The sequence below is a fragment of the Stegostoma tigrinum genome, chromosome 11, assembly GCF_030684315.1.
Source record: "Stegostoma tigrinum isolate sSteTig4 chromosome 11, sSteTig4.hap1, whole genome shotgun sequence".
NCBI classification, from domain to species: Eukaryota; Metazoa; Chordata; class Chondrichthyes; order Orectolobiformes; family Stegostomatidae; genus Stegostoma; species Stegostoma tigrinum.
The window spans coordinates 49,361,960-49,389,534 of record NC_081364.1 but is presented as its reverse complement, the minus strand read 5'-3'; the positions used below and the strand labels follow the sequence as shown (position 1 = coordinate 49,389,534).

The following is a 27,575-nucleotide window of genomic DNA, read 5'->3' as shown; positions in this document are numbered from 1 at the left end:
ATATACATAAATACAAGGAACAGTTCTGGTACCAGCCTCTCGGTAACATATTTTAAAGTGTGCCACAATATAAATTGCAGCAACCTCATTAGTTTGCAAAGTAATTAGTTAGCTTTGCTTATGAGGTAGGTCGTAACAGAAAGATACAGGTTAAGTTACTTCTACACAACAGACCTTTTTGAAGGAACATACATATCAGATATACATATGATAGCTAAGGAAGATTATATTTTTGACCTGAGAGAGGCTTGGTTTTTTATGCCAAGCATTGCTACTTGATTTGAAAACAGTTGCACTTATATAGTCTTCTTCAAAACCAAATAACTGAACCTGCATGTCCGTTGCTAATACTTCAGATCAATAGATTTCAGAGTTTGCATATGTCATGAAAAGAGGACCACAAAGGTTTTTTTGAAGCAAAATAAATTTTCTACTATGATTACTTTTTGTGCCATTTAAACAGTGAATTTATTATCCACTGGCAACAAGAATAAAAATCATTACATAATATTTAATGTGTTTATTTCATTGTAATTAGGGTATAAATCAGCAAGTGGAAATTTAGAACTGCTTAAATATCTTAACACAGGGACCATTAAGTAATAATAATGTTTAACAAAATTGTAATACTTACAGTCTTTACAGTTGGTAATATGCCACTCAATCAAGTCTCTTCCTACTTATGTTATTTTCATCCAATAAACTGCACCTAACATACTGAAATACTGCATAAAACTGTTATCAAACAGTGGAACAAGTCATATTTTCCAAATATTGCATTCTAAATAGTACAACAAATAAAGTTCTTTCAAGGAGTAATTTATAGACTGTTTAAGGACACTCATGTATGGAATAATTTGACAAGTATAAAGTACTGATCTCAGACAGAATGGCAATCTCTGATGAGGTATTAATAAACAAATCAAAAACTTTATGTTTGATCACAACTTGCTAACACTAAACCTCATGGGTGCTATAGCTACAGTGATTTGCAGTAAAACTCACACCAAGATAAGACAATTAATTTTAGAAATATGCTGTGATCTTTAACCAACTGATTTTGCCATCAGTTGTGTCTTAATAGCCTTTGATGTAAGTAGTGCATGCTGGTCATAATTACTGTCATTGATATTTTGTTAAGGACCTCCTCCTGGCAATTGGTTTTAAATACAAAATACACTCTCATCAGCAGATCAAAGGTTGCATCTGGACCGTTTCTGCTATGTTAAGTATTCAAATGTGGAAGCCAATGGAGTCTAAAATCAGGTACCACATTAGAGGGACCTAAACCCACCTCTCTCTTGCTAACTTGGTAAGTTGAAATTATCCCTCTATCTTTTTATGATTGAAAATTCTTCACAAATCACACTCTACAGCATCAGTGTTATCTTTATTTAACACATGGATATAGATATTTTATTAATAAAATTTATGTGGGCATTATTTTTCCAAAACTTTAACTTTTTCTTTCCTTCTTGGGATGTGGGTAATGTACATGCACAAATGCCCGCATTTCCTATTAACTTAATTGCCCTTGAACTGAGAACAGTTAGGGAGTCCAGAGTCATGCGTAGGCCAGACTTAGTAAGGATGGCAGATTTCCTTCTTTAAAATACTTAAGTGAACAGACAGGTCTTGATAACATTTGATGACAATTGTCATGGCCACCATGCCTGATGATTAGCTTTAAATTGCAGATCTACCAAATTTAATTCCACCAGCTACCATAAAGGGATTTGAACCCCGTTCCTAGAGCAGTAGCCTCGGCCTCTGGTGTACTCACCTTGTAAAACTACCATAAAGGCCTCCATCACCTCCATACCTCCAGCTTCATACTGACTTATGCTGAAACGTATAGAAACCGGAGGAATAACTGTTTACTGAATTATATTCTGTTAATATCTACATCTTTCAAACAAGTAACAAATTTGATGTGTAAAAAGGAAATATATTCGGTGCAATTCTACCAGGTGCCATTAACTCCTATTTTCTTAAGCAATTAAATAACGTCCCCACATCCGAAGCAAAGCACAGTGTATTCAAGCAATTTTTAGTTATCCTATATATAGTGATGAAATTAAATTATGATGTGCATCAGAATTCCAAAGTTGACTTGGTCACCTAATTTCCTTCCCAAAGGAAGATTAAATGAAAGAACATGGAAAGTAATATTAGAAACTACATAATCTCCTGAAAGCACAGATATCTGAACAGCACTATGCAACAAATTTGTATACGGTCATGTCGCACTACTTGCTTAGAGACCCTTTTAAACATATACTTTGATTAATAAAATGGAATGATTTGAAAGAATTTATGAATAGTGAATTAAAATTCAAGCTCCTGAAGGATTACCTCAAATATTCTTAGGTACATGACTGAACCAACATCATCCATCCTTTTTCAAAATGTAGAAAACAAAGTTGGTAAGTCATAAAAGACAAACATTGAAAATGGCAGTGGATGAAAAATGAAAGAGAAAGACACTGTACTGTAATTACACACACACAGTTTTCAGAATTCAGTTGCATTAATACCTACAAATCCTAACTGGTTTAATTTTATAGCAACAATAATATGAGATAGTTCAGTTCTTCTCCATTAACTGTTACAGATTTCACAGAAAATCAGTTCTGTCCATTCACAAACTATGAACTTAAGTAATTAATCCTAAATAAATTGCACTTCTTGATATTAAAAATATTGTATGAATTTGTTCACATTTTCACATATAACATCGTTTTTTGACATATGACCAGTTTTTTTGTAAATTAACGAGGGAAAATAAATAACGTTTTTACACACGACCATTTTAAACCAAACTGAAACTGATTGGCTAACATTGACTTGAAATTGTAATAAATATATGTATAACAGGAATATTATTTTGTTATAGTGTTTATAAACTAGAAACATCAAACAAGGTGCAATGCTTCAATCAGTATTCAGTGCAAAAGTTTATACTCTCAGAAGCATTGTGTAGTAATATCTTTTGCACAAATGACAGATTAAACGGAATTTAACTAAGCTTGATTGTAATTACAGTACAGGAAGAAAATATTAAAGCAGTCTCCCTTAGTTGTGCTCACTGTAGAAAAGATAGTGCTCAGTGAGCATCTTTTAATTAATTTTTGTCAATCATAATTTTATTTTCCAGAATTGTTCAAATTTAAAGAGAAAGTACTCAAAAGTATGGCTGACAGTATGATTGCACGTCTCTAAATGCTTCTACAAGTTGTTCAAAATAGATATCTTCCTCTTAGTTATATTGATTTTCAGAAATTGGAGGTTTTTTTATTAAAACAGTTGCATGCAAATGCAGTGCATTAAAACACAACAATCAAAACTCATCTAGAGATTTTGAATGATTGAGTTTTAGCAGGCAAGCTATGACAAAATAGATGACGGAAAGATGTCTAAATGTATGTTACCTTAAAAACCTTACATAGCCACTTAGAATCATACAATTATTGAGCATTGTTTGCTATTTAAAGACCAACTGATAGATTTCATTGTTCTCATTACACACAAAATGCAGATCATAAAGACAGCAGATTGCAATGCTGGTCAGAGTATTTTGTAGTTCAAAATTATTCCATAGGAATTCAGTAACTAAAAAATACAATAGTAATGGTTTGGAAATGTCTGCAGAAGATCTTTTAACTGGAGACTACGAATTCGAATCTCAGAGGTGCAATTCCTTTCTTTGTTGACTTTCACAAGCTCTCACACACATTATTAGGGAGGATCAAAAGCCGAGAAAGACAATTCCCATCCAAAAATGCTTATCTTTTGCCAGCCAGATATTTTGCTCTACAGATGAGGTGATGAGGAAAGACGCAACTAAAGGCCATCCAGTTGCCTGGCAACCAGCAATGTTAGGGACATAATAGGTTTGGGGAATAGAGGAGTAAAGTAAAAATAAAAAAAATGCATTTCAGCACTTTACTGCAACTCAATTAGAGAAAATGCCTTGCTAATTAGACATTAGACAGAATCAACCAACGTGACAACCGACACCACTGAAATTCTTGGTTGTCAGTATTTACTCAATAATAAACTGGGTGATATAATTCATGGTACAATGGCATTTGGAAGTTCGTCATTTAGTTGGATTGACCTTGTCTCCAATGTCTACTGGATGGGTGATATTTTTCCCATTTCTTACAACCTTCAAAATCCCTGTTAGGCATCCATGCATAGAGCTTTGAGAGACTTGTAATATGCTTTATGCATGTATGAAACATTCTTGTAAGATGTGGGTCATGATAGTAGATGTACACAGGAAGATTATTTGACTGAAAATCGTGCCACTTGATACAATGTGACAAAACACTGGATATGAGAGATAAGTTTCATTTTAATTGTTGAAAAACGGATGAAAGAAAGGGTAGAGATGGAAAGCAATTAGAAAGGACTAAAGGATAGGAAGGAATTTTGTGCACAGAAGCTGGACATTTGACACAGCCATTATAAAAGCATATGTGTAAGAAAACATAATATGAAACTGCCTCACTACACAAAGCCCTCATCCAGAATAGTGCCAGTAGAAAACATTACAGTAAACAACTTTAAACTGTTACATAATACTTTGACAGAAAGGGTACTACCAGTCCAATTCCTCTAATCACTATAAAATATTGCTGACAATCTTACTAAATAGACAAACTCTAAAAGACAGTAGCAACAACAATGGTTGTTTAGAAAAATGAAACCCACGTGCACATTGCAAATCACAAAACAACGGAAAGCAGTGATACACCAAATGGTATGATGGACAAATAAGTAGTAAACGCTCTACAGGTATTCCAATTAAATGTACTAATGCAGTAAATTTCACAAATCATTCTGTCAAAATTATCTCAAATCTTTCGCAGCAAATCATAACTTAGCCACAATTTGTCTATTTCAAATGTGAAAGGTGCACTTTTGTACACTTACTGTACATTAAATGTTGACATGAGCTTGGAGCTTTGTGAATTCATGACTTGTTATTCTATATGATTATGACACTCAAGAGCACAGAAGTTTATTTCTTTGTGGGTGTCTAATAATTAATAGAGATATATTACCGCTATCTCTTTTTTAATATTACTTTATTATACACATTTCGTGTGCACTAGGGAATGTACTGTTCCATCTCTTCCAAAGATTGCTCATGTACTTGAGCTAATAAAACTTTCTCATAAGAAAGCACTGTGACAGAAGTCACATGCAGACAGACTAGGCACTGACACAACATACATGGTAGATTACATTGCAGAGTAGAACAGAGAAAGATAGAGAAGAGCCTGAGTTAGACGGACAGAAAAGATCTAAACAGCCACCGAATTTTTCTCAAAATGTGACTTATCCCTCTTTCTTTAGTAATGTCACATTTTGGATGGTCTCCTCCCTGATTAGCAAGGAGGAGAAGGCATTTACTTACATCAAATAACCTTTCTATATACATCTCCTCATTGACCTTGTCACGCAGGATATCCTGACTTTGGCGCACAAAGGTCACGTAGGCATCTGCCAAATCCATTCCAGGTTTCTGGTAAAAAAAAGAAATGCAAAATTACATTAGATTGCTTGTATTATTTTAAAGCTCTAACTCATTCTCTTCAATAAATAATAAGAGATTTCCTGCACCAGTCGAACAGTAGATTAATGATATGCGAATGACGTCTCTGACAGTGATTGACATGTAGCAAAAACAAAACCTATTCGACACCATAATTACCTGACTTGACCACAGACGGTACATTCAGCTATTTAATCTTCAAGGAATAAATAGAAAGCTATTACACAGTCCAAAGTTTTCAGATAGTCTAACTCCAACAAATCTCATTCCTTCTGTATATACCCATATCTTTTTGTATTGTTGCGTCTACTTTCACTATAAAGTGAACAATTTTGTAAATTACACAGTCTTTTCTGCTTACGGCTTATATAGTTCCAGTTCCCATTCAATGATCTAACTCACTGTAATAACACAGGTGTTGACATCAACAGGTGGGCCACATAATAGCATGGTGTTATAGGTTTTCATCATACCCTTTTGATAAGTGCCTCCGAATTTTCAAATAGTTGGCTCCAATTTCAGCCGCAAAAGTCAAGGAGCAAACAATTTAAAACTACACAAAAATAGGCAATGAGTGACAGAGGCCATCCTAACCTGATCCAGTTTTCCAAAATCAAAGCCTAAGTCTAATGTGCGTGGTCTTTCAATTAATCTGTCTGCTTATCCACTAAACAGTGAAGAAGCTGGAAAGTGACAGGAAAAGAGTAAAATTCACATGAGGAAGCCAGTAGAATTAATAGTAGGTGGCTTGAAATTTAACACAGTCCTGCAAATAATTGCTTTGACTAAATATATTTTACAGGACAGTCTTAAATAAACAGTTGAATAAAGGCAAAAACCACGGATGTTAGAAATCTGAAACAAGCAAACAGAATGCTGGAGAACTCAGCAGATGGCAGCATCTGTGAAGACAGAAACAGAGTTAACGTTTTGAGTTTTAAATAAACAGTGGTTGCTTGACAATGAGTCATTAGCTGATAGCTCAAATAATTTGCAAGATTCAACAAAAATTATGAAATGGGTTACAACCTAAAAACTAACAGCCAGGTGATTTGAATGGTCAAGAATGCAAATTCATTATTGAACAATTTGCAAAAGTTAATTTTTTAACAGGGAGAAGAGCTGGTGCTAGTGGTTGTCCCACAGGGATGTTTATGTATCATTATGGACCCTGGCGGCTAATGCTTTTAGCAGTTACACAAAGAGCAAGGATTCTTATACCAGAATTGAAATTAAGATCATCAAGGTTTGAAGATATTTAGAAGTGGCCACTGTCTTTAAAAACATTTCAGTTTGGTGATAATTTGTTATCTTCAGGAAGACGTATTTGAAAATCTCTTCCTATTTACCTTTGGTTCCATATGCAGTGCCCACTTCTAAACATCTTCAAACCTTGATGATCTTAATTTCAATTCTCCTATAAAAATCCTTACTATTTGTGTAGCTGCTAAAAGCATTAGTCATCAGCGTCCATAATGATACATAAACATCACTTTGGGGCAGCCACTGACACCAGCTCTTCTCCCCGTGATTCGGAGTTGGGTGCCTGCAGAGATATCAATGGTCCAAACTAGGAAATGAATACTTCATTCTAATGCCTCTTAGACGCTTTTCAATCAAGTTGGCACGAACTCCGTCCTGTCATTTTATCTGCATTGTGTCGATACAATGTTACCCACTTCTAAGAAATGAATTAAACAATTATAAATAGTTACGAAGTGAGTCACTGGCCACTTGTCAGAATGAGGACAGGGGTGTAGAAGAGTCAAAGAATGTGATTCTACCATAGAAGGAGATAAGTAAGTGCCTCAGATGAGGAACTTAATGATCTAGATTTCAGGAGAAAAACCTTTAATTAAAAAAGGAATTATTCAGGAGTATTCATCTCACTTGAAGACTGTGAAGATGGCTTTCACATCTTCCAAAGAGTGGTTAATAAATTGGGGGAGTCCACTATCCATAAAAGAAACAGTTAGGACAAGAGGTTCTGCACAATCCTTAGAATATCCCAGTCACACCTCCAAGTGGTTTCTGCCATATTATTGTAGTGTTACGTCTCATATTCAGAATGTTGTTGTATCATAACTTGTAACCTGAGGGTATAATGGTTTCATATTCCACCTTATCTTGGAACACTTGAAGCATGACACTCTAGTGGAAAAATGCTCTGCAGCATTTGTAAACTACCAGCTTAATATTAACCCAGACACTTAAGTGCCTGATGAATATGTTTATAGACAATAGTTTTAGTAAAAATTGTTGGATTCTTCAATATCATGATATCCATGCTCGGTGTCCTATGTATTGGAAGATAAGTATTGTCACATCAGATGTAACTCCTTTGAAAGAGTTAAAACTTTCAGACGGCAATGCTTTAACTGATGTTTTCAACAGAATATCTTCTCACAGCCTTATTAGAATGATCAGATCTGCAATAATAATTTACTTACCCGAAAATGCTTACTCTACTTTTCTATCCACAGATGCTGCCAGGCTCAATAAGTTTTTATACCCTGAAATGTTACATACCTCAAGTTTCTTATATTTCAGGGACACTACTCCTGCCAGGTACTGCTCAAACTCAAGCCACTTAGAAATTGTACAGTATAGTCACAAAGGGAAGCCTCAATGCTAAGCAACAGCACAACAGGAGAATATACTTCTTAACACTTCCTGCTAAATTTAATTATTTAAAATAAAGATAGCTTGATTGCTTGGAGTCCTGGTTTGTTAATCTGTGTGCTTGCAACTTTGGGAATTAACTAATTGTGAAGGAATTGCAGACTTTCTTGAAAGAACTTGGCAGGTCCTTGAAAATGGGGAACTTTTAAGAAATTGTGCAGGATAGTTTAGGCAGAAACAAACAGGTACGTATCAACTTTTTATCAAAAAAGGAAAATTGTTCCCTATTTATCAAAACTTGTAGGTTCTTGTTTTGTTATCCTTGTTCTGAAGGCTGATTTCTACCTCCCTTTTTCCAGTTTCTGTCTCTATGCCAAGAGTGCAGTGGCACCACCACTGATCAAACTAGTAAAGCTCGAAAGGACATAACTGATAGATAGTGAGAGAATCAACAAGGGACAAATCTACTTGACCTAATCCTCATCAATCTACCTGTTACAGATGCATCAGTCCATGACAGTACTGGCAGAAGTGACCACAGAACAGTTCTCATGGAGTCAAATCTTCTATGAGTTGAGTTGTGTTGTGTTGTGCTGAGTTACATTGAGTTACATCATGAGTTACATTTTGAACAGATTTGGCAAGGCAGGACTGGACACTGATGAAATAGTGCGTGCCATCAGCAGCTGATCTGCAACCTCAAGGCCCAACACACCACTCACTCTATCACTAACACCAAATCAGGGGATCAACCCTGGTTCAATGAAGAGTGCAGGAGGGCATGCCAGGAGCAGCACCAGACATACCTAAACATGAGGTATCAACCTGGTGAAGCTATAACACCAGGATTATTTGCATTCCAAATGGCAGAAGCAATGAGTGATAGACAGCCTAAGCAATCCTACAATCAGATCTAATCTCTACAGTTTTACCACATTAGGTCCTAAATGTTGGTGGCTAATTGAACAGCAAAGGAAAAAACTCCACAAATATTTTCATCTATGATAGAGAATCCCCGCACATCATTGCAAAAGATAAGGCTGAAACATTTGCTACCATCTCTGGTAAGAAAAGTCAAATGGATGATCCATCTCAGCCTCCTCCTGAGGTCTCCAGCATCACAAATTCCAGTTTACAGCTAAATCGATTTAGTCCACATGACAGCAAGACAACATTCCAGCAATGGTACTGAAGACGTGTGTTTCACAACTAGCTGCGCCCTAATTCAAACTGTTTCACAATACTGGCATGTACCCAACAATGTGGAAAATTGCCCAGTTATGTCCTTGTGACAAAAAGCCGCACAAATCTAACCCAGGCAACCACTGGTCAATCAGTCTATGCTTGATCATCAGCAAAGTGATAGAAGCTTTATTGTCAGTTCTACCAAATAGCACTTACTCAGCAATCTCCTATTCAACAATGCTCAGTTTGATTTCTACCAGTCATAGTTCCTGGCATCAATAGAACCTTAGTCCAAACATGGAAAAAAAGGGGCTGTACTCAGCTGGGTGGGAGGATGGGGTATGAGGAGAATGCAGAGATGCTTCAGTGAGCTTTGGACAAGTTGAGTAAGTGGGCAAATTCATGGCAGATGAAGTACAATGTGGACAAATGTGAGGCTATCCACATTGGCAACAATATCAGAAAGGTGAGTTATCTGAATGGCAAAAGATGAGGAACTTCTGGAGGTGTAAGAAGACCTGAGTGTCTGTTTAGACCAGTCACTGGAAGTAAACATGCAGCCAGTGAAGAAAGCTTAAAGTATATTGGTCTTCATAGAGGGAGGATTCAAGCACAGGGGCAAAGATCTCTCGCTGCTACTGTACAAGGCCTTGGTGAGATCACTCCTGGAGCAGTGTGTGCAGTTTTGGTCCCCTTATCTAAGGAAGGACACTCTAGCTATGGAGGGAATGCAACAAATATTTACCAGACTGATCCCTGGGATGGCAGGACTGAAGTATGAAGGGAGACTGGATTGTTTAGCACTGTTTTCACTGGGATTTAGAAGAATCAGGTGAGTCTCTGAAACTTTTAAAATTCTAACAGGGCTTAATGAGTACTTTGCATTGGTATACATCAAATAGTAAGGCATGGATGATGTTAAGATTAGGAGAGGAGATGTTGATATTTTAGGGCATGTCAATATTAAAACTACTGGCTGAAGCATCTTCCCCATTCCTTATCACTCACCCCAAATCCCAACACCATTTGCTACTCAATTGCTCACAACATCTTCCCATCTGCATTAAAGCTAACAGATAGCCACCCATTTTTTGCTCCTGCAATACGTGCCTCATTCCAACAGGAGAACAGCATATAACAGGGACGAGTATCAGACGCTGCCCTTGACTAACATTGTTCATACTCCCTCACGAAGGTTATTCCCCTTGACTTGACTGAGGCCTGCTGACAATTTGTGCCTTTGTGTCTGTGCTAAGCAGCATGGCAGGATAGCAGAAAATGTGAACCTGGTATCTCTGGCTGAGGTGGCAAACCACAAAAAGTAATGCATTGTTGAGGGCAGAGCGGGTTAGTGCAATGACAGCTAGCAAAGAGCCCAGAAATGCAGCCTGTTCCAGTTCTTAAGCTGGGTGAGTGTCCCCGAGTCCAAAGTATCCTTGCAGCAGCAGTACAACGAGAGTTGCTGGTGCAGCCCGGGGTGCAGCACTGAAGTGTAGAAGCAACATGCAAGTTGGTTGGAGATGTGCCATGAGATATTACAGGCTTGCAATGTGTTGGATGGCAGTGCCTGTAGATGTGGGCTGCATGTGGCCAGTGCCAGTGGAGTGTTGTGAGGTGTTGGTTCAACATGGAGGTCCTTCAGAGCAATTGCTGAGCTGAATTTGGCAGTGCTTACTCTGGTTTCCTTGTTGTGTCTTGTGTCTGTTTAGCTTGTTTCAGAGTTTGGTATGAGGGGAATCTGTATATCAATGTGGTGAATTTTGGAGGTGTTGTCCTGTTTAACCATCAATAATATGTATCAATTTGCATTTTACTGCTGCTGAGTGAGAATCTCATCATGCTGCTTCTGAAAAGCATGAAATATGGAGCAAGATGATCTCAATGTCGAGATGGCCCTTGCCACGATTGTTTCCTGATTCTGCCACTAATCTTGCCATAGGCCATGTTACTTAGATCCATACAAGATTCTGTCCAATATCCCTAGCTACGGTGCCCAAGATCCTATGTCTGCTAACTACTCTCTCGATATGTCCTGATTGATGCCCTATTGTTCTACATGCTGCTTAGAACTAGGTCAAAAGTCCATATTACCCCTCCCTACACTTTCTGCCAAAATGCATCACCTCATATTTCTTTCTATTAAATTCTGTATATCAACTAGCCTATTTGTGTTCTGTTGCAGATTATTTGTAGTATTTTAACTGTGTGTCAATCTTCCAAGTTTGGTAATATTAGCAAATTTTATTCCACATTTCAAGATCCAAACTATTTTCAGCATTAGGTAGAGTGGGCCAAATGGTTCCACAACCAGAGCTTAATCTAGACAATGGCAAAGAGCTTAATACCAGAGGTGAAAGTGATCGATGTTGACATCAAAGTATCATCGGATAGAAAGCAGCATCAAAGAGCCCTCATAAAATTGTAGCAAATGGGAATGAAGGAAAAACATTCAACTGTTTTAACTTGTACCAAGTATAAAGGAAGGTGGTTGTGATTAAAGAGGATCAATCCTCTCAACAGTATATTACTACAGGAGTTCTTTGGGGCAGTGTCCTAGGCCCAACTATTTGCAATTGCTTTATCAATGACCTTCAGTCTATTGTAAAGCCAGAACTGGAAATATTCATTGATGCTTGTGCTTTATTCAGTTCCATGCTGAATTACTTAAAAACCAAAGCAGGCTTGGACAATTCAGATGGGCTATCCATGGAAAATAGTGTTCACGCCAGTCAAGTGCCCAACAATTAACATCTCCAACAAGAGAGATAAAAGAAATGCATTCCCTTTGACATTCAACCATTGACGAAATGCAATATCCTGGAGGTTACTATTGACCAGAACCTGATCTGGGCCAGCCTACAAATGGCATGGTTATAACAGAAGGTCAGAGGCTCACCTTCTGACTCTTGACAAAGCCTCTCCACAAGACACAAGTTAGAGATGTGATGCATTACTCTCCAATTGCCTATCTGAGAGCATGCTCCAACAACACTTGAGAAGATTAATACTGTTCAGGACAAAGCAGCCACTGGATTGAAAACCCTACACAATACAATGTAGCAACTACAAGATGCATTTCAGAAAATTATTAAGATTTCATCAACACCTTCCAAGCCTGTGAAGATTCCACATGGCAGAACAGGAGCAGAAAATCCATGGAAACACTAGTGTATGCAAAATTCCATCCCAAGTCATTCGCCGTCTTGACTTGGAAACATTATAATTCTACTTTAATACTGAGCTGAAGACCTGCTACCTCTATCTCTAATAGCACTATGGGTGTTCTTTCACCACACAGACTGCAGTTCAAGAAGTCTTTTCACCATTAACTTCTCAAAGGCATTTAGCAGGTGCAATAAATGCTACAATGCCAGCCCATATTCCATAACTGAATACAAAATAAAACCTAGATGCCCATTAGCAGTCCTCTTAAACTGTTGGCATTGCCAGTATTCAGCATGGCAATGAAACAATGAGTTACTGGATCATGTTTTTTTGATTGTAATAATACCTTTCGAAACCCAATTAAAATGAATGGGACTATGTCAACTACATGAACAGAAAGCCGAGGACACAGATGTATGCTAAGCTCTAACTCATACCTTGTTAAATCAAGCAGAATTCTGTATGACTGTGAAGGTTAATAAGATGTTTTGCACTTAGCTCTGATAAATTTAGAAACTGTAAGTTTTCCTGTGTTTTTTTTAAGCCAAGGCAGTTCATTCGCACAACTTTGTCAGTAAAAGATAATCACCTATCACCTTTTTTTTCCCCTTTGCAAAAAAATGTAATCTTCAAACCCACATGTAGATTTAAAGCTTCCTTATAGAACCCATTAGCAGGCTGTGATGCCGACTGTTTTAGAATCCAAACATTTAGGCATCTACCATTTCCACTCAAAGTACGTGCTGGTAAGCTGTTGCTGTGAATTGGTTTTGCTAATGAGAATTAGTTAAGACCACAGGGTACCCATTATGCAGAATATTTGATTGTCAGTCACCATAAGTTGCAGTTGGTCAGCAAACTTCAGTCTAATTTCCAGGGTGTAAATAGGAAGGGGCAAGATTGTAAGATTTTTGCATAAAACAAACAATTACAAAGCAAGGGAATAATATTTGGATCTGGGGACCATGGCAGCATTATTAACACCTGCTGCTTCACTAATGGAAAATGTATTCTACAATACATCAGCTGGAAATGTGTTATTAGTACAATCTACCTCTCAAAGCCATTTACTGCCAATTAAATGGCCAGAACATCCTGTTGTTTTTCTCAGCGAACAAGTTCTTATTAAACGGTCAATAGATTTATTTTGCAGAATTCACACTAAAATAGCAGGAGCTTTCGGGAGAGAGGAATATTTCTCAAGCTTTCATTTAATGGGTTTCCTGAAGAATTGAAATATATTCTTAAGAAGAAACTTTGGGATGCAGCCAGCTTTTTCTATTATTTTTTCATCAGAAATAACTTCAGTCACAAACACACATCCTATATTCAGAAAAACAAACATTTAAAATAAAATTGATTTGTTGCTTCAAATGGAATTTTTAAACCATTTTCCACAGAATAATAATCATGCAATCTTTTAATGCTGTTTTCATGGAAACTTAAGAAAGGTTTTCTTTTTTCCCCACAGGTAATAGATGTGTAGTGAAATTCATTTAGAATCAGAACTCAGAAAAGTCAGAACTCAGAGACACTTACGTTGATTCTTAGACTGTGGACAGTGTTCAACTGAGCCCTGGAAACACTGGCAGCAGTTTTTGTTCACAAGAAAATCACCTTAGCTGCTACACATTTTTCTACAATTTAGTAAGTATGAGCTGTTACTGGGAAAAATAGGCTGCTGAATAATGATTAAAGAATTCATAATGACTACAAAATAATTGCAAAGTGCTGTGCCCACCTCCATGCTTAAACCATAATCCCTGTTAAATTTATGCTATTAGCACAGATGCTCACACCCACACTCCAAATGGACAAGTATACTATTGATCCAGGAGGCTACACTGTGGACTGAGGACATTTCTTACAGTGTTCAAAAGTGGGCAATTAGTGCTTTAAATTACCTTGATGGCCTGGCTTAGGAAATAGCAGATGGTGTGTCTGGTGTTTTGGTGCCTCTTCGAGCAAAGTTAAGGGTAATCAAGAGAATCCCCACAGAAACATACACCTAATGCAATTAGGGCAAAGGTAAGAATTTTGGGAGAAACTTAACTGGTCTTGAATACCTATGCATTTTAGAGGAATTATTGTGCCCCTTCTTAAAAGCTAAAATCCAGTCAGTCAGCCTGCAAAATCAATAACTGAACTAATTTTAAGGACCGAATAAGTCTCCGCTAGTTTCTATAATTATCACTTTAAATACTGATGCCCGAGGTTGACAAACTTGAATTAAGCATTTCAACATCAATCATCTGTATGCTTCAGAATTCAGGGATTAACGGCAATCAACTCAGAAGCTGTTAGAATTATATTCAGACTTACAGGAACATCCACATACTTGGAAGCTGCTTTCACCTTTAAAAGGAAATAGAAAGAAGGAAGATGAAAAAAAATCTTTAAACTAAATACACACAAAAATATATTAAATCACTAAGTAATTTTAGTGATATTAAGAAAAGATTCCCTGAAACCTAGTTAACACAGTGTGGAGCTGGAACAGCTCAGGCAGGTCAGGCAGCATCAGAGGAGCAGGAAAGTTGATTTTTTGGGTCGGGACCCTTCTTCAGAAATGGTGGGGGATGGTAGTTGGAAATGGAGAGATCGAGGGAGGGTAGGAGGCCTTGGGGTGGTGTCAAGGAGGATGGGGTGTGCTGAAGGCAGGAGGAGGGATCTGTAGAAGGTGGGTTAGAATCGCAGTTATAGAAATAGGTGCGGAGGCAGAGGGAAAAGTGTTCGATGTCCAAATGAGAACGGAATTTCTGAAGAAGGGTCCTGACCCAAAACATCAGCTTTCCTGCTCCTCTGATGCTGCCTGGCCTGCTGTGTTCCTCCAGCTCCACACTGTTATCTCTGACTCTAGCATCGGCAGTTCTTACTATCTCTAAAGCATAGTAGTCTAGATATTCCACTGATAAAACAATAAGTGGAGCAGCGAGGTCCAGAGTTGCACATCGGGAACAATTGGAATCACAAACACATCTAACTTCATCGCTGCTGCTTGGGAAACTGAGGTTCCTCAGCGTCTGGAACCCACCTAAAGAATTTATTAAGGTCAAAGATTTCGGAGAGTCCTGCTTCAATTAATCAGTGTTCCAGTAATGGAATTAAATTAAAATCCTGGTCTAACTCCTGGGTAACTATTCAACTGACACCCAAACTCAGTGCTCATTGACCCCAAACACACTTCCCCTTCACTCCTCGCAGCCCCTAGGTGCCTGACAACCAATCCCAACCCACCTGACCAGCCAACCCCTCCTCAATCCACCAAAATAGTAAGATTCCACACCACCCCTCAACCCAACTGGGGTTCGACAACCTTTCTCCAGCCCCCACGGCACCAGACCTGACACTCCCCATAACCCCCTCTTGCTGGATCCAACACCTCCCCCACACCCTGCCAGATACAACACACCTTTTCCAACTTTATAAAACAATGGTCAAGCCACAGATGGAGTACTGCACTCAGATAGAATCGCCACACTACTAGAGGATGTGACTGCACTGGAGACAGTGCAGAGGGGATCACCAGGATTTGTTTGGAATGAAAAATCTCAGTTACGGGAGAGGCTGGATAGGCTGGGTTTGTTTTCCTTGGAGCAGAGGAGGCTGAGGGGCACATTTGATTGAGGAATACAAAATCATGAGAGGCACAGACAGAGTAGATTGTGAGAAACTGTTCCCCGTGACAGACATTTCTGAGACCAGACGGCATCAGCTTAAGGTGAGGAGCAAATATTTTAGAGGTGATATCGGGGGAAAAAAAACTTTTTCACCCACATGGTTGGAGAAATATGGAATATGCTGCCTGGGTAGGTGGTGGAGACAGACATTCTCACAGTATTTAAGCAGCATCTGGATCAGCATTTAAAATGCCAGGGTACAGTAGGCTACAGGCCAAGTGCAGATAAATGGAAATAGTGAAGTTTGGTGCTTGTTGGTCAGCATATACATAGTGGGACAAAGGGGCTATTTTGATGCTATATGACTCTATGGCTCTCTATGACACCACAGACCCATTGGCCTGAAATCACTATGGATGACACCACCATTATCACCAGGGCAAATATCCCCATTTCACTGAAGACCTGACACCCTCCCCTTTCTCCAAGCTGGATCTGACGTATCGTTCCTCCACACTCAGCAGCTTCAACCTACCCAAATGCTCCAGTGTTTACCTGCCACCCTACCACCTGGCATGCTACCGACCAGGCATCCCAACCGCTGAACCAGCTGCCACACTAATCCCACCAACCTACACACATAGCCTTTCACAGGAGCTGTCAAAGTGGCTGGATGTACCACTGAGAATTTAAATCACAGAACACGTCATCTACTGCTATTAAAAAGTGGCCATGGCTTGACTCTCCCGTCTAACCAGCACATCGAGGGAACTGTTAGAAATGTTGGATTTCTGAAGGAGCCAGGATTAGGAATTGCTGGCAAAAAAATGCAGTGCTCAATGCTAATGCAACAAAACAGGAGTGGGTTTGTAATCTGACTGCGCATGTCATTCCTCAGAATGTCTGAGCCATAATTTTATTGCAATTCAAAAAATGACTAGAGTGGAACCTTTATGAACAATTATAATCAAAGTGAACTACAGAGATTTCCAGATAATCGTAGATTTACATGTACGATATTACACACTAGGCTGTACATTAGACAGGGACAGAGAACCTCAATAAAAAGAACATGTTAAATTTAGTCTTTCTTGTGAGGGTAGGCTAGCAAGCTGTAGATAAGATGAAATCTTACAGATGGATTTGTTCCACCAATTCTGTCAGACAAACAGAAAATTGGGTCATTGAGAGTTTATATACTAGAAGTTCTACTGTAGACCCTATTACACAAATACAGCTGCAGTGACTTAAAATTGAGAATACTTCCAAACATATTTTTTCATGAACAAGAATAAGTGATGATTTTTATAGTTTGTAAATACTCTTGAGAAAAATAAATTAAGAGAAAGATATTTTTCTTACAGTGAATGACAGAAAGGATGAGAAGAGAGTCCCTTCATCGTATCTGGATAGTTTAGACAGTACTCCTTCCAAAATAGTGACAAACTAAATAGAGGAACATATTAGAAGCACATTAACCAATTTGGGATTAACAGCACTGTTACTTCAAAACATAAAATGAATAATCATTGTTTGAAAGATTGAAGAATTTAAGATTTAATCTACAGTAAATATTGAGCTTTTGTGATTTGTCACCTGCACTGTTCAATAAGCTGCTAAACATTGTACTATTGTTGCAACTTATATCATTAAGCGCAAATATGAATAAAATTTTGGCCAAATATATTACGACCATTGTTCAGTTTTCTTACTGACTACACTCTTTATCTACTCATTTCCTCTAACTGAATCAAAGTAACTTATAGGAACAGACACAATATGATTTTTTAATTCATTATTTCATAAGGTGCATTAACACTTCATTGCAATGGTGACGTGTCTAACATCAGCTAAGTAGCATTTAGTGATAATTACAAGTTAGCCCTATACTCAATAACTTGGCCAATGCTGAATATTGTCTGCAGTAAATTTTGTGCAGAATTTAACCTTTCAGTGAGTCTAATTAAGATTTCAGCTTTCATAAACAGTCCTAAAAGCCATTTTGCACTGTACCTTTGCAACCATGAGAGTTATCATTTCTTTGACAGTTTCTTCAATTAATTCATCAATTTTAGAATGATATTGCCGCTGAAAAAAAACCAGAAAATCACATGGGCAAAATGGGGCATTTACTCTTAAAATAACATGCTGGCCTAAACATGTCAAGTCTTGTCAATCCATAATAAAATACACGTAGCTTTCTTCTCCTCTTTATCATTTTCAACCATAATGAGGAATTTTCAGACCAGGCATGTAACTGACAGTAAGCAAGAAGCAGGGTTGAATTATCTTATGGCAACACTTATGTATCTCCAAAAGACTTACAGGAAACTACTGGCAAAGACCTAAGACCGAATAATGCCACTTATTTTCCACGAGCAAGCTTGAAATATCTGACCCTAAAGTTACAAAGTGTGATGTTGACATCAAATAATTAGCCTCCTCGCTTCTTTCAGCTTCTTTAATAATACTGCACGTTTCTGGCAAAATAATGTTGGCATTTCTGATAAACGTGCCTTAAATGTTGCGTATTGTTATCTGCATATAGCCTGCAAAAACAATAGTCAAATAAATATTAAATCAGCAGAAATCATTAAAAATAAGTTTTAAAATATAGTTCTTACATTATTTAAATTATTTTGTATTTCTATACAAACTACCCCAACAATTTGGTGTCAATAATTTCAAATAAATTTCAATCGACGTCTGCTTAAATAATTCACAAATCAATGTTTAATCGAGAAGACAATGGCACAGTGTGACATGTGCAGAGTTACCTATTAATTTCCAGAAAGGTCTTTCAATGTGAGAATTGCTTCCTCCAGGATATAACATGTTTCTGATAGGCAACTAGCACTGCCAACAACGGTTCAATTTCCCAAATACATATTTTACAACTAAGTACCTAATCTATAATTTAACATTTGAACAATGGCACAATTATATCTCTGCTTTGAAATTACGCCATATTTAATGTAACATGAATTATGTACAGATGATTTTTTATTACGAGTATTAATTAGTTTCAATTAGTTTGGAATAATGAAAGGTTTGATGAGCAGATCTGACTATCGATCGTCATTCAGTGAGGGTTTACTATCATGTATTGCAAGGAAACTATCATCCTCACAAACTCTTGGTGCTGTAGTTCCCAGGGCATTTCTCAGTCTCCCACAGGAAATGTGATGGGACACTAGCAGACATACCAAACGAAAAGTGAAAGCAACCTTTAATTGTCATTGCTGGGAGGTTATAAGAAACCCATCAGAATTTCAATTCTTTCTTTTATAGTTTGCTTCATAAGTGTGCCTTTAAAAATAGGGGCATAGAATACAAGACAAGTAAGTTATGATAGACATTGACAAACTGCCAGTTAGGCTTCAGCTGGAGCACTGTGCACAAATCCAGCATTGTATTTTAGGAAGAGTACCAAGGCCTTGGCGAGGGCGCAGATGAAGATTATCAGGGTAGTATCAGAAAGGCATTTCAGTTACGCGAAGGGATAGAGAAGCTGGGATTGTTCCGTATAAAGCAGAAAAGGATTTAGGGGGACTTAATAGATGTATTTAAAAATTCTGAGAGCATTGAGAGTATAAGTGGTGGGAAATTGTTTGGTGACCTGGTGACATAAAAAAATTCACTTTAATTATTTTGTAAATTATTTTAATGATTCTTTTTCACATAGAGGGTCGTTAAGATCTGAAATGCATTATTTGAAAGGTCGATAAAAACAGAAAGTCATGGTAACTTTTAAAACGAAGTACACTTGAAGGTGATGGTTTTTCACAGCAAGAGGGAAAAGTTGGATTGAGCTTTCAAAGAGCAAGAACAATACACATGTTGCATGGCCAGTTTCTGTGCTGTATGGTTGTTGATTTAAAACCTGACTAAAATGAGAATAGTTCAGGGATACTCATTTCATCCTTGATTTTGACCCTCCAAGTGCTTGCATGTCGAATGAAAATATCCAACTTTGGACATTTGCAGAATTCTGCTTCAAGTATGTGCCATTAACTCCGTGTATGAACCCCAAGGTTAACAAGGAGATAGCAGCTTAATCTTGCAATAAATAGCTAAAAAAAATGAATGATGCATTCAAAGAAACATAAGTTAACTAAATATCCATAGAACACTGCTGCAGGAAAGAACTGAATTTGCTTTTATATGAAACACATTGTTCTATTAATCCTGACAATTCAGGAAAAATAAATCATCGTAGATGTTTCTCCAATTCAATGTCATATTACTCCAGATTGAAATTAGAGAGACTGTTTGATATAGATACTCCTGAATAAATAAATAATGTTTGTGAATTGTAGTACAGCTTTAATATTCAATGGATTAAAATAGCTATACTAGAACATACTCTAAAGTTTAAAGAACTGTACAGAATAATATGCATCTTTACATGATGTATGAATAATTTATTTTAAAAGTTTTAATTCAGGAATAATGTGTTACAATTGATTCTGAATTATACTGTAAATACCTAATCGAAAGTAATTATTTTCATGGAAAAGTGTTAACTTACTTCCTGGCCCACCTCCATGCTGCAAAGCTTTGTGGACTGTGTCTTGGCATCCACCATCACATTAAACATGGTGCATATTGACTGTGGGACACGGAAATCTGTTGACCTGCTTGTCTTCTGTAGCTTGGCTTCAAATGCAATCCTAGTCCTATCAAAGCAGAAATTGTTTTGAAATTTGAAGTAGTGTCAGGGGCCATCTGTCAGGAGCATATTTATAGGCATACAAATAGTATTTTTTAATTCAAAAATGTTAATTATTTGTATTATGTATTCAACAGCACTTTATATAAAAAGTATTAACTGTAAATGACTTTGAATCATATCTTCCTTTTCTTTTGCATATTTCAGTTTAGAATATGCTAATTTTTAATCGCTATTTACTTTTACCTGTAATGAAACTCGTAATAGCCACAAGTGAGATTCTAACTTTGTACTCCAGCTACCTCTCCAACTAGTGGTGGCATCCTGAAGAGGACTTGAGGACCCACCTTCCCCCAGCTGCAGAGCCCGTGAAGGAACAGCAAAGGTCAGCAGAATCACACACCAATCAGGCAATGTGATAATCTCAGCAGCAACCAGTGAGGCCCGTCATCAATCCTTAATAGGCCTAAGGGTTTCAGTCAGTATTTGGGCTTGGAAGGTTGAACATGCACTTTCCTGCCAGAACTTAATTCTGTGGAATATGGCAAGGTGGCAAATTTCGAGTATAGTACTATCAGCCCATCTAATTATACACTCTTCTGTCTCTAAGTTTATCATCTCTGCCCTGTGTTATTAGGGAACATTCCTATATAATATGCAAATCAGATTACATTCGTTAGAGAAAACATAATACAGAGTTAGTGATTGACAGGCTATGTCAAGCATGCTGTTAAAGTACAGCAAAGGCGCCTTTCATTCTAAATTGGCAATCGTTAACTATAATTAAATCTTACAGATAATCCACTAAATAGGGATTATGGTCTCAGATAAATACTTGTTAGATTCGCGTTCCATTCCTTTGTAGAAAGGCTAACCTTTTAACACATGACTCAATCATATCACTGGACATGAGTTTTAGTCTTTGCTCCAGGTGTTTTGCAAACTCCTCCTCTGGCCAATGCAGATCTCTAATGAAGGTCTGCAGAGCATCCAGCTTCCAGAACAAATCTTCTGATGTTCCTGAGCCATTGCTAAAAAGTAAAGGAAAATAGTCATCAGAAACAGTGTCAGGCCACTGGCACCATTTATGGAGATTGAATTTCAATGCCTGGGTGCACAGCAGTCTTAAGCAAAGGAAAGATATTGGGCATAAGGCTTCCACAGTCAGAGATTGTACTTTTTTTTTATCATACACCTTATCTGGTTTGTTGTCTCATGCTATGTAAACACTTAAGAATTCATCCAACTGCAAAGGAAAAGTTTTAGAAATTGCTGGAGAACAAGTCGATTAATTAAAAGTGTATGGTAAAAAGTAACTTGGGTTTATAACCACAAAGGCATGTGTGGTTATTTTGTGTTGTGATTTCATGCATACTTGACATGTCTCTCAAAAACAAAAACAACTAGCTGCTGGGGATTAGGTGGCTTGGTGGTAACTAGTGGTGGGCGAGGGTTTGCTATTCCCTTGACCTGTAACAATTCAGGCCCCTCAGCCAATAGCTGTCATATTTTGGGCCATACTGGATGAATAGTTTTGAAATACTCAAATATGCATCTCCTTAGAAAATCCTGAACAGCATCAGAATATGTAGACTAATAATGACCAATACCACTTGGTGATATGTACCCAAGTAATTCAGATTTCTAGCAGCTTGGCTTCACTGTGAGATTTGAAACACATTTTCTTGTCTCATAAAATGCATCCTCGCAAACCACTAATGCCAACACTGTACTTTTTTTTAGATGTTGTACACACCATGCATTACCATTACTGCTGGCATCATCTTCAGAAACAACATATGGCAGCGTGCATTTCCAATGTGATGGATGCCAGCTGCACTGAAGTAATGAATGCTTCAGAGCGAGGAGAAAGCTACTGTGGGTTGAGACCGTATCCCAGCATGCCAAGGTAACCCTCACCTTGTGGGAACTCTGTGGTGACAGGAACATATTCCTAAGAGATTTTTGTTTTGGGGATATTTTTATCAGTAGTTTACCAAAATTATGATGCAGTCATTTATTCACCGCGTGAAAGACTTTGGAAATATTTCATTGAAAAGATTGGAAATAGTTCAGTTCCATTGGAAAGATATAGCATCAAACATTTTACAATCTACTTAATTTTGACATAACATATCCATGTCACAACAAAGCACTTTCTGCGAGCATACTGATGTTTAAAGTCAGTACTTCTGGAGAACCAAGAATACAACCACACAATCCAGGATTACAAGCTGTATGTGCTATCAGTCTAATTTCTTTCAAGCACTATAAAAGGTACACTCCATCCTTAATAGAACAAATCTCAAGAGCCAAGTGCATGTTATAATGACTTCCATAAAGGTCTCATAATATAATATAAAATATCACAAGTAAATTGAGAGTCAGCATTGAGTATTCTAAAATCAGAGATAGTGCTAAAACTGAAAGCCTTGTAATGAGAATGGCGTACGCTATAATTAGATATCATTGTGGTTGTTAACTTAGCTTTCCTGTAATGATTGATCCATATCTTTCCAAACTATCACACAGCATGCAAACAGAGGAAAATGGAAACGTACTTATGTTTTCCATTTTCGCGCGTTTCCTAATCTAGTCTTCCATATAGTCAACCCGGCATGAAAATGCTTTTTATTGTTTTTGGAATGGTTCCACTTTACAGTGCTGTATCCTGTGCTTTGAGCAATTTAAACACATTTAAACTGTTAAATGTGCATTCATGTTAACAACTTTACACATCACTTTGTTAAAATGTTTCCTTTTAAATAATTCAAATCGGGGTATTTACAAAATTGCAAAAATTACAAGGCATCAACCATCGTTGCAAATGAAAACTAAAACCTTTTGTTCTTGTTTCTTGTTCCTGTTATTCCTTAATTCCTTTTATACAGTAGTGCTATTAGAAGCTAAACACTGGCGTCTCTAATCCACTGGATATCATTTCTAACTCCCAAAATTTAGGAGGACTGAATTCTGCCTTAGCATAACCGATATTAAAGCTTCTGCAGGTATGTTTGATAATCTGTGAGACACTGAGTAGTGTAATGAGATGTTTACATGCTTGGTATGGCAAAAATGTGGTTTACAACCATACAGGAGCTGTGCTAGAACTGCATAGTTTTATAAATTCATCAGTGTTGTGTGAGACCTGCTGGGTTGTATATTGGCTATACATGAGAATGAAAAACACTGCTGAAAGAATTTTCCACTCTCAATACATGCAAACATCTTTGAATTAGGTTTTTATTAGGTACAGGTTTCCAAAATTATATTTTTCCTAATATCTTACGGCAGAATGTTTGTTCCAATTTGAAATTAACGAAGATATTTGTAAATGATGAAACAGTAATATTGATCTAAGTATGGAAATGGATTCTTCATTACTTTTACACACTGAGAAATATAATAAGGACATCACCACTGAAGGGTTAATAACATTTCTGCTTTAATTTATTCTTACCCAGCTACTTGATTGCAAACAAGGAAATAAAGGACAGATTCATGCCAGGTTACTATAAGTGAGAAATCAGACCTAACGTGTATTGAATACACACTCAGCATCATATATATTGGCGATCCATGACGAAGCAGAAAAACTAGGCATTTGTGGGAGGTTAACTGGTAGATTTGGTACTTTGGGGAGATTCACATTTGGTAGATTCACATTGGGAAGATTACTTGTTAAACTCCTGTGGAAGAAACAGACAGAAAGAAAGAAAATACCATAACAGTGACAATGTAGATGCAGATGTGGAAGCATGTATGACACCCCTAAATAAATCCGCAAAACTACCAAGAACTTCACAGCAATTAAAACTCATTACAAACAAAAACTCATGTTACTTAAGCATGTGAGATGCAGGATTTGCTGTGGATTTATCGAGTCCTGCAGTAGCAAGAAGCGAGCAAAGTTAGAGAAAATAAGGGTACCACACATCAAGAAGCTTAGAAACGAATAGGAATATTATTGACAAAAACAAAAATCATAGCTTAAGGCATGAAAAATGTTATTACATTTAAATAATCGCTAAATGAAAACCATCTTTATTCATTCTCATACTCCCTCAATGTGGCGTATTTCTTATTTTGTAAACACAGTTTCTGTCTTTACAAACAACCCCTAACCAGAATAATTAACCTTTATGTTATTTCAGTCCCCTTGAATAGCAAACACCTTTTTCTATTCCCAGGAATATTCCAACACTAAAGCCATTAGGCCAATCTACAGAAGTGTAGAAAAAAATCATTACCAGTGTGTCACAAATGTGTTTAGGAAATCTCTCATTCTAGAACTATGTAGTAAATTAATAAATTTTGTTAGAGATACAATAATCACAAAAATAGGTTAATGAGGATATTTTGTGTATTAATTTGTCATCAATTTTAATTGGTTTATATGCACACAATGTATCATTCATGGAAATGCAAGTTAAAGACAACACTTCAGAATTAATATAATTCATGTTTTAAAATGTTAAACTTACGCAATATATGAAATAACTCAAAGTCAAAATCATTCCTATGTCAGTGAAGCCAGAAATAAATGACTAATGGAGTGAAATACAAATATTCATGTGCATAATTCTTTAAAACCTGTGCAACATATAGACAGGATGGTTAAAACAGCGTTTGTCTCGCTTGCCTTCATTGCTCAGTCCTTTGAGTACAGGAGTTGGGACGTTATGCAGACGTTATACAGGACATTGATGAGGCCTCTTCTGGAATTCTGTGTCCAGTTCTAGTCGCCCAATTATAGGAAGGATATTATCAAGCTGGAGTCGGTTCAGAAGAGATTTTACGAGGATGTTGCTGGGTATGGAAGGTTTGAGTTACAAGGCAAGGCTGGATAGGTTGTGACTTTATTCACTGGAGGATAAGATGTTCAGAGGTGACCTGATAGAAGTTTATAAAATAATGACAACTATAGATAGAGAAGATGGTAATCGTCTTTTCCCTAAAACAGGGAATTTCAAGACTGGGGGTACACTTTGAAGGCGAGAGGAGAGAAATTTTAAAAAAGACAAAGGAGGCATTTGCACAGGGTGGTTTGCATGTGGAATGAACTTCCTAATGGAGTGGTGGATGCGGATATAATTACAACACATTAAAAACATTTCAATGGATATATGAAGAGGAAAGGTTTGGAGGGACATGGGCCAGAAGCAGGCAGGTGGGATTAGTTTAGAGATAATGGGAACTGCAGATGCAGAGAATCCGAGATAACAAAGTGTGGAGCTGGATGAACACAGCAGGCCAAGCAGCATCTCAGGAGCACAAAAGCTGACGTTTCAGGCCTAGACCCTTCATCAGAAAAAGACCCTTTTTCTGATGAAGGGTCTAGGCCCGAAACATAGAACATAGAACAACACAGCGCAGAACAGGCCCTTCGGCTCTTGATGTTGTGCCGATCTGTGAACTAATCTAAGCATCTCCCCCTACACTATCCCGTCATCATCCATCTGCTTATCCAAGGACTGTTTAAATGCCCCTAGTGTGGCTGAGTTAACTACATTGGCAGGCAGGGCGTTCCACGCCCTTACCACTCTCTGAGTAAAGAACCTGCCTCTGACATCTGTCTTAAATGTATCACCCTTCAATTTGTAGCTATGCCCCCTTGTACAAGCTGAAGTCATCATCCTCGGAAAAAGACTCTCACTGTCCACCCTATCTAATCCTCTGATCATCTTGTATGTCTCTATTAAATCCCCTCTTAGCCTCCTTCCCTCCAATGAGAACAGACCCAAGTCCCTCAGCCTTTCTTCATAGGGCCTGTGCTCCAGACCAAGCAACAGCCTGGTAAATCTCCTCTGCACCTTTTCCAATGCTTCCACGTCCTTCCTGTAATGGGGTGACCAGAACTGCCTGCAATATTCCAGATGAGGCCACACTAGCGTTTTGTACAGTTGCAGCATGACATCACGGCCCCGGAACTCAATCCCTCTACCAATAAAACCTAACACGCCGTGAGCCTTTTTAACAGCACTATCAACCTGGGTGGCAACTTTCAGGGTGCTATGCACATGGACACCAACATCCCTCTGCACATCCACACTACCAAGAATCTTTCCATTGACCCGGTATTCTGCCTTCCTATTATTCTTCCCAAAGTGAATCATCTCACATTTATCCGCATGGAACTCCATTTGTCAGCTTTTGTGCTCCTAAGATGCTGCATGGCCTGCTGTGTTCATCCAGCTCTACACTTTGTTATCTGGAATTAGTTTAGTTTGGGATTATGTTTGGTATGGACTGGTTGGACTGAAGGGTCTGTTTCCCTGCTATATGGCTCTATGACTCTGGTATGAACAATACTTAGTTTTATGTTTCTGGGCATTTAAAACCACAAGAAGTACATTTCACAAGGGAAATAGATTGGAACCAAAAGAGCTAACTAACTGTTTCACCTGACAGTCAATAAAACGACTACTTCTAGTACAGATATCTTGTAATCAACCTGTTCAGAAATGTTATCACACACCTCTGGAGGCAGCTTGGACGTGAACCCGAGCCTCTATGCCTGTGAAAATCTATACTATTAGAAATTCAGTCTGTGTGCGTTTTTATCCATATTATTTTACTAGTAATATCAACATGAGTTCAGAAAGTGCATCCTCTGACAATGAGGTTAGCCTTCCTTTACATGTCTTAGGCAATGGCTACTCTCAGATAATAAGGTGTAGAGCTGGATGACCTTTCTTCAGAAATCTAGGCCCAAAACGTCCGCCTTCCTGCTCCTCTGATGCTG

General features: G+C 37.7%; 1 protein-coding gene and 1 long non-coding RNA gene across 11 annotated transcripts in view; one reads left to right on the top strand and one right to left on the bottom strand.

Annotated features, from left to right (window-relative positions):
* Positions 1-23,851, top strand: part of LOC125460482 (uncharacterized) — a 134,010-nt gene extending 110,159 nt beyond the window's left edge. The window contains exons 4-7 of the long non-coding RNA XR_009446499.1: positions 14,010-14,185; positions 21,129-21,215; positions 22,574-22,739; positions 23,722-23,851. This is a non-coding gene — a long non-coding RNA (uncharacterized LOC125460482). The remainder of the gene's footprint in view (positions 1-14,009; positions 14,186-21,128; positions 21,216-22,573; positions 22,740-23,721) is intronic.
* cadpsa (Ca2+-dependent activator protein for secretion a) overlaps positions 1-27,575 on the bottom strand; it is a 491,603-nt gene that overhangs the window by 70,427 nt on the left and 393,601 nt on the right. For 7 of the 10 annotated variants that reach the window (XM_059649938.1, XM_059649939.1, XM_059649941.1 and 4 more), the window contains 7 exons: positions 24,385-24,519; positions 21,706-21,861; positions 20,690-20,837; positions 18,172-18,246; positions 17,521-17,604; positions 14,861-14,893; positions 5,429-5,536 (listed from right to left, as the gene is read on the bottom strand). In XM_059649938.1, the coding sequence (XP_059505921.1) occupies positions 5,429-5,536; positions 14,861-14,893; positions 17,521-17,604; positions 18,172-18,246; positions 20,690-20,837; positions 21,706-21,861; positions 24,385-24,519 (739 nt within the window). The remainder of the gene's footprint in view (positions 1-5,428; positions 5,537-14,860; positions 14,894-17,520; positions 17,605-18,171; positions 18,247-20,689; positions 20,838-21,705; positions 21,862-24,384; positions 24,520-27,575) is intronic. The other 3 variants (XM_059649942.1, XM_048548011.2, XM_048548014.2) reach the window with 1 other exon arrangement.